At 32.7% G+C, this 7,643-nt stretch overlaps 1 protein-coding gene across 1 annotated transcript; it reads right to left on the minus strand.

Moving 5' to 3' along the window:
- Positions 1-1,977: 1,977 nt before the first annotated feature.
- Positions 1,978-7,127, minus strand: LOC104121277 (sulfite exporter TauE/SafE family protein 3-like). Its single transcript, XM_070195143.1, has 12 exons — positions 6,728-7,127; positions 5,952-6,111; positions 5,645-5,845; positions 5,321-5,385; positions 5,197-5,236; positions 4,813-4,874; positions 4,601-4,687; positions 4,433-4,483; positions 4,104-4,325; positions 2,535-2,628; positions 2,310-2,450; positions 1,978-2,192 (listed from the first exon to the last, which is right to left on the minus strand). The coding sequence occupies exons 1-12, from the start codon at positions 6,962-6,964 to the stop codon at positions 2,110-2,112; spliced, it is 1,443 nt and encodes a 480-aa protein (XP_070051244.1). The 5' UTR covers positions 6,965-7,127; the 3' UTR covers positions 1,978-2,109.
- Positions 7,128-7,643: the final 516 nt, after the last annotated feature.

The raw sequence follows: 7,643 nt of genomic DNA on the forward strand, positions 1-7,643 counted from the left end.
CCAAGATATACAATTACTTTGTATGAAAATACATAGAAAAATTATCTCATCTATCTCGATTATATTATTAAAATAATATTTCAAATTCACTAATATATTTTACAACCGCGCAAAGCACATACCACTTTACTAGTTTAGAATATAAATTTGACAGATTTAGCTTTTAGGTTTTTACTATTGCAACCATTACGCTTTTAAAATTATAGTTTCTAATACATACACATATATATAGATACACACACACCCCATCCACTACTACTAATTTTAATATATACATTTGGTTTGAGCATATAAAATTTTACTGTGACAAATGGAGAATATGAATTTCAATGTGTCAGAATTAAAAATTTTGAAAGAATAAAAAGAAAAAGGAAAAAAAAATACTTAATTAAAAAGCAAGAAATGACACTAGACAAAAAATAAAATAAAATAACAAGATAAACATAACGTTTGAACTTTCAATCTCATCTACAGAGGTGCACTCGATAACCATCGGGTCATATAATACTTTGAGTTTAGGTGCACATATATATTTTATTATATTTTAAAAATATAACATTAATATATATGCCCTGGGAACCCCCCCTAAATACGTTCTTGATCGGCGGTGGTGGTAGTTGATGGTAAGATTATTGGTTGTGGTGACAAATTATAGAGGTGGTTGGTAGGTGTGAATAGAGATGGCAAACGGTGCAGGGCGGTGCGGGTGCGGTGCAGGTTCTACCTTAACCCGCAAAATTTTAACCCGTCCCGTCCCGCATTGCATTTTTACCCGCATCCACCCACCCGCGTTACCCGCCCCGTCCGCAAAATTTTCCTTTTTTTTTCCTTCCAATTTGTCTTATTTTTATTTTTGTCTTTTCAATTATATTTATATATGTCATTGCTAATATAAAAGTTTCCATCAGAATCCAGTAGCAAACCAAGGAAGTCATATTTTGAATACGCATAATTAGGGAATAACTATAAATCCCACCGAATGCTATTGGTGTGTCATTCTAATATACAATTCAGATTGTACAATGTAATGAGATCATATACCTCAACTTAACTTAAAACAAATTAACTATATAGTTAAAAGTGAGACTTTGAAGCAGTAAATAAAATATAAAACAAGCATCTCTTCGTCCTAGTGATGCAATTAGCAGAAGCATTCATATTTACAATAAACTGAATAGACTTCTACTATGAATCAATTTAAAAAACTAAACCAATTTGAGACTACAATGATCCAATTCGCAGGAGAATGGAACTATAAGTCCAAACTGGAAAACAAATATCTCTTGGTTGAATATTAGTGATCGATAGCTGAAAAGTTGTACTTATTCGAAAATTTTAAATCTTAACCCGCACCCGCAAAAAACTGAATTTGTTGTTATGTTGACCCGCCCCGCATATGTTTAAACTTGTCCGCCCCATATATGTATAAACCCGCCCCGCCCCATTGCAATCCCTAGGTGTGAAATAACGATGATAGTAATGGTTGTTACTTAGTGATATTCTTTGTATGGTGGTAGGTGATGATACATTCCCGATATATTTAAGTACAGTGGCGGACGCAAGTAGTGGGTTGAACCCGCTTCATCAAAAAATAATATTGTGTATATGTATAAATTAGGATTAAAGTTGCGTAAATTTTGTATAAATATTTTATTTGAACCCACTTGACAACTACTATTTTACGACTAAAGTTAATACTTCTAAGATTGAATCCGCTTGCACAAAATCCTGGGTCCGCCCAGTTTAAGTGAACGCATTAACGATTTTAACACTTACATTGTTTAAATGTTTCGAACGTATAAGAACTAATAATAAGTGACTAACAAAAAAATTGCACTTACAATATTGAGATTTAAATGAGTTAAATTTAAACCTCTATTGCTGAGCCCTTAATAGAATACTACTTTAATACGACTCCAATAAAACTGAAAGGAAACATCGTTTCTAGTCTATTGTGTACGTATCAAAACACTCGAATTGATCCAAATTATGATTTCTCCTTGAAAACAAATAGACAAAATAATTGAAAATGTAACTTATTACATAATGTAGATTGTAGATGATGCAGTCTTAAAACCCTCTCCCTCTGGTTAAGGGACCAAAGCAAGTCTAGGATCGGTAACAAAGGTTGTCAAATCCCATATAATCTTTGTTCTCCAGCTTCTCAATCATATTTGCTATTCCCACACCACCTGCAAGTTATCAAGCACATCGCTTTTCATGGCCAAGAAAACAGAAAAGCAGAAATGGGCAGAAATGAATATTAGTCGTTTTGACAATGAGAATTAAAACATAGTATATATATATACCTAAGCTAATTGCACTGACAAATATTGTCATAGCCAGTATGAAAATGATAATAGAGGCCCTTCCAAGTAGAGCAATTACTCTTCTAACAACGTGCTGACCAACAAGTGCAGCAATTGTTGCCACAGAAACGAAATAAGCAGCTGCACATTGAAATATAAACAGTCAAGATTATCTAAAGCGATAAAATTGTTACTACTATATATCATTTTGTCTTTGTTGCTTACCGTATGGGACAGGGAAACGCTTCAAAAGGTAATATTGCACAACTGACATGGAGGATGAGAATGTCATTGAAAAGGTTGATGTTGCACTTGCTACCTGCAAATTAATTAGTGTCACTTTGTCAAACAATTTATCCTTCATCAACTATGAGAAAACATTAAACAAAGAGACTTTTCATTTCATATGCAATAAATCACTTCGTTTATTCGTGACCAGAAATAGTCAGATTTAGACAAATTTTGCGTGTTCAGCAGAATGTATTGCTTTTGATTAGAATTGTGTGTGTATATTTAAGTGTGTACATACAATAAGAATACACTCTGCGCGGTCGTTTGGTAGGATGCATTAGATAAAATAATGTATGCATTAACTTTGTGTATTAATAATGACTTGTTTGGTATACTTTTTGAACCTATATACTATTAGTTATGCAAACATTAGTTATACACCCTATTTCGTATTATCATATGCATAATTAATGCATAGGAAACCTGGTATCAACAATATAATGGTTTTTAATGCATGCATTAGCTTAGTTAAAGACAAATTTATCTTTCAAAATTTATGCTTGATTAAAATATGCTACTCCCTCCGTTTTAATTTAGATGAAGTATTTTGACTCGCCACGAAGTTTAAGAAAAAAAAAAGACTTTTGAAACTTGTGGTCTTAAAAGCTTAAGGGGTAAAAGTTTTGTGGGGCCATGACATTTGTGTAGTTCTAAAAGTTTCTCATTAAGGGCAAAATGGGTAAAATGAAGAGTTTAAAGTTGAATTATTTCCAAATTTAGAAATATTTCATTTATTTTGAAACAGACTAAAAAGGAAAATACCTCATCTAATTTGAAACGAATGGAGTACTATTATATTAATACAAGTTTGATGTAAAATTTGATATTGAAATTGCTCTAGCTATTTATATCTATACTCCGCTAATTTCTTCATTGTAAATTTATAAATTTGTACTCTACTACTACTACATAGTGAAATGCACTTGTAATAAACTCATTTTCCTTTTATTTTTTTAATTCAAAGTTTCTTTTTGATAAATAAGGGAAATAAAATTATATCCCTAGTAGATAAATAAATACTTAACATATATTTTTTTTTATAAATAAATATTCAGTTCTATACTACAATATAAGTAGATAAATCAAATAATTTTTTAAAAACCCTTTTTCATATAAAAATATTTCTCAACATATATTTCTTTTAAAAAGATAAAGTGATGGACTCGTTATGAGAAAAAATTATTTTAGGAATTATGTAGTGCCTAAATACATCAAACCAAATAATGGATAAGAAATATGTCAGCATAACTAACATACCCTAGTCAGCATTATTCGCATGCACCCTACCAAACCACCCCTCATTTTGAATGAACACAATCAGGAATTTGCATTGGTGGCCAGATAGTGATTTATAGGAGATCATGGCAATAATATCTGATAAAATTACATAGTGGGGTTTTACTTGAGCAGAGGTATTATTTTTATGGAGTATTATAAATATACAAGAAGTGAAGAAAGAAAAGTAATAGAAGTAGATGGAGTTGTGGACAGCAAGATGTTTACCTGAGGAGGAATTCCGAGTTCTAGGAAAAGAGGTCCTAGGATAAAGCCACCTCCTAGACCAAGCAAACCCCCAACAATACCAGCAACTATGCCACAACAACAGTAAAAGAAGAGTAGATGGGGCTTCCAACTTGTTATTTCCTTTCCTTTCGACGCAATCACCCTTGTACCCTTGTACAGACATACTGCTTCATAAAGTGATACTGAAACAGCAACAGGTACCTAATATATATATATAGAAAATAAGGCAAATTATGCATGTTAAAATACACTACATTGTATATACGAGTTAAATGCTTTCTTGGAAATTAATATTCTGCCTGGTTTACCTGCAAGAAGTTTAAAATCCAGTATTCGATGGAGCATGTCACGGTGTAGGTCTGCAAGCAAAGATAACCATTGGAAAAAAATAAATAAGTAGCTATGTTTTGAGAGAATACAAAATCTACTTCTTGATCAATTAAGTTGAAGTTTATTATCACAAATAGCTAGCTTACCTTGACAATTTGAATTGCAAGGAAAGCCACCCACACAAACATTAGAAGTCCTAATTCTTTCCAGTAAACATTGCGAAGCATGGGAACCTAGATGAAATTTGAACGTACGGTTAATTATATTATAACATGTACGTAATTAATATGCACGTGAAGTTGTTAAAAAGAAGATCGGTTTAAAATAGTTTAGATATCATGAACAGAGCTGTACTTACAGTGTCATCTACATTATAAGCTGATGGACCAATGGGAAGTGGCCTGTATTCTCCTTCGGACTCTGCATTTGATCAGATGGATGAATAACCTTGAATATACATGTCTATTTTAAGTGGCTGCAGTGAATTTCCCTTAGCTTGTTTTATTATATTATTCAGGATACGGTTACTATATAATAGCATATATAGAGATGTAAACATCAAAGTCCTACGTTTTGTACATGGTCTCTGCTGCTCTATTTTTATCCTAAATATTTATGACATATGCTGCTTTCACTTCTTTTAAGATCTCCAATTGTGTTACGTTGCTGTTTGTTTTTATGCAGTCACACTTTGTTATTGCAGAACTAAAAATTCTTAGAATTAATTAAGCCAAAAACTCACCACTTGGCTTGAACTCTGACTCCAACTGCTTGGCTGCTTCCTGGGGTTGTAGGATTACGTGAAATTAAAGTTAAAAAGAAAACAGAGAAAGAAGAGCTTTATTGTGATCAAGTGTAAAACTCACCCTTTTCATTAATGTTTCCTTCTTCCATGTCTCAATTCCCTTGAACAATGCCTTTGTTGAGGTACCTACAACATTTACATATATAGTTAAGGATTTTGAAAAGGCTAGATCAATAGAGTAAATTACACATACTGACAATCGCTTGAACCTGTTGTACTAATTAAACATGCATGTAATTAACAAGTTCAATTCCCGGCCTTGTTTTTTAAGTTGTTACTACTACTACTACTAGTTAATTAATTTCCTCTACTATGGATAACATAATTTTAAGTGACATGATATAATTAGTGTCTGATGTATAAAAGTATATATAACTCGATTTACCAACAAAGAGAATGATAAGAAGCACAGTGACCATCCAATCAGCAAAGATGACATTGAAAGCGACTCCAATGCTAATACCAAGCATTAGCATAGGTTGTAAGAGCAAGGCCAAATCATAGTCTATTATGGGCATGTCTAGAGATGGGTGCCTCAGCCTCATGTTGTAGTACACTGTTGATCCAGCTGCTCCCATTATCATGCCTTTAATTAATGAACAAATAGTTTAATAGAGTCAGTATACATATTTAGTTTATTTATATGTTTAATAATTAAGGCTTTAAATGACAAAGTAGCAAATAGTACATACATTTGGAAATAGCTGTGGATGACTTTGGGTCGAAGCCGATAATAAGTGTTAGCATTGGAACAAAAATTCCACCACCTCCAACCCCACCAACACTTCCCAATGCTGCACCAAAAAATCCAACAATCGATCCTACTATTATTCTCCACCCAAACTTCATCTCCTGCTCCCAAAGAAAACCATAGTCATAATGGTTAGCGAGCATTCTGTTTGTTTACTTTACATGATAATATGCTTGTTTGTGTTTGTTACATCTAAATACCTTTCTATTCTTGAAGCAAAGCTGAAACGGTTAAAGAGAGTACAAATTTGATTACTACAACTTAATTATATGTTATGTCTCAACTCTCAACACATGATTCTCCTTAGGTTAAGGATTCTTTTTCATGGGACAAATACACAAAAATAATTTTATTTATTTGGTGTCAGTAATGTGAAAAATATGTTTATTTTAATTTAGAACCTATCATGCTTAATCGTGTGACCATCTCATTTAAAAGCTAGAACAGACAAATTGAAGTTCCTAGATCTAAGTCTCACTTCCACACAACACCAAATAATTTTCACATGTTTAGAAGAGAAGTTCTAATAAAGACATAATTAAGTATACAAAAATGCGGTCTCATTAATGGCTGGTTTAAGCTTTCAGACGAGTCATCAATCAAAAGAGCATGCATGGTAGAGAGGATGTGATTAATGTGAAGCAGCTTTCAAGCTAAAGGGCTTCAAAGCATTAAAAGAAGTTACAAAGCTCTGATATATATATAGTATACTCGTACCGGCCAGACGTGCTCATAAGAGGACTTTCCATTCCACATTAAACGCAGAAGCCGTAATGCAAAACCTTGTCTCATCTCTTTCTCTACAACGTAAGTTGGCTCTTCGGTTTTCAGAAGCCTTTCTGCATTGCCTACATCACTTATAGTGAATAATCCCCAGCATATTATCCAAACTGCCGTTATTGAAAACGCCTTCATTCTCTGTTTTAGCTCGTCGTTAGTCATGTTGAAAACCATCTCGATCAAATAGAATTAGTAATAATTAAGAACGTAGCTAAAACAGAGAATTTGAGGTTGGTCTGCTTCTAGCTTCCACTTTCAAGAACCTGCAGGGAAAGAGCAGAGGAGTTGAAAAGAAAATCTCAAGATTGCATGCTCCAATATTTTCTATTGTGCCTACGTTTTATATTATAACTTGAAAGAGCAGTAAAAATTTCACTCTCTCCCGTGCGTCTGATATGGACAATTTACGCGTTTTCTACTGTTGAAGAAAGATAGTATATCATTTCCATCCGCTAAGTTGTATTTCTAAGTATAGTTGGAATTTAGTGAAGATTTTATGGCATTAGGAATTTTAAGTCCTTTTAATCTGTCATTTTAAAAGTGTACGTGGCCCTTCACCGGACCTTAGGATGAACGCGAGATGTTTCTTGCACGGATTACATGCCTTTTCTTTAACTCAAAAATATTTATCCGAAAATAGTTGTACCTTTAAAAAACCAAAAAGATATTACTAATAATTATTTTTTCCTATCTCACATTTACTATCATGAGAAGATATATATAACCATTCGTTATTCATAGACATTATTTATTCATCTAAGGAAGATATAATGATAATTTAGTCAAATAATTGAGCTACTACTACTGAATAATTTTCTTCTTCCAAACCCTGATAAAATGGAGTAATTAATAG

The sequence above is a fragment of the Nicotiana tomentosiformis genome, chromosome 2, assembly GCF_000390325.3.
Source record: "Nicotiana tomentosiformis chromosome 2, ASM39032v3, whole genome shotgun sequence".
In the NCBI taxonomy this organism is placed as follows: Eukaryota; Viridiplantae; Streptophyta; class Magnoliopsida; order Solanales; family Solanaceae; genus Nicotiana; species Nicotiana tomentosiformis.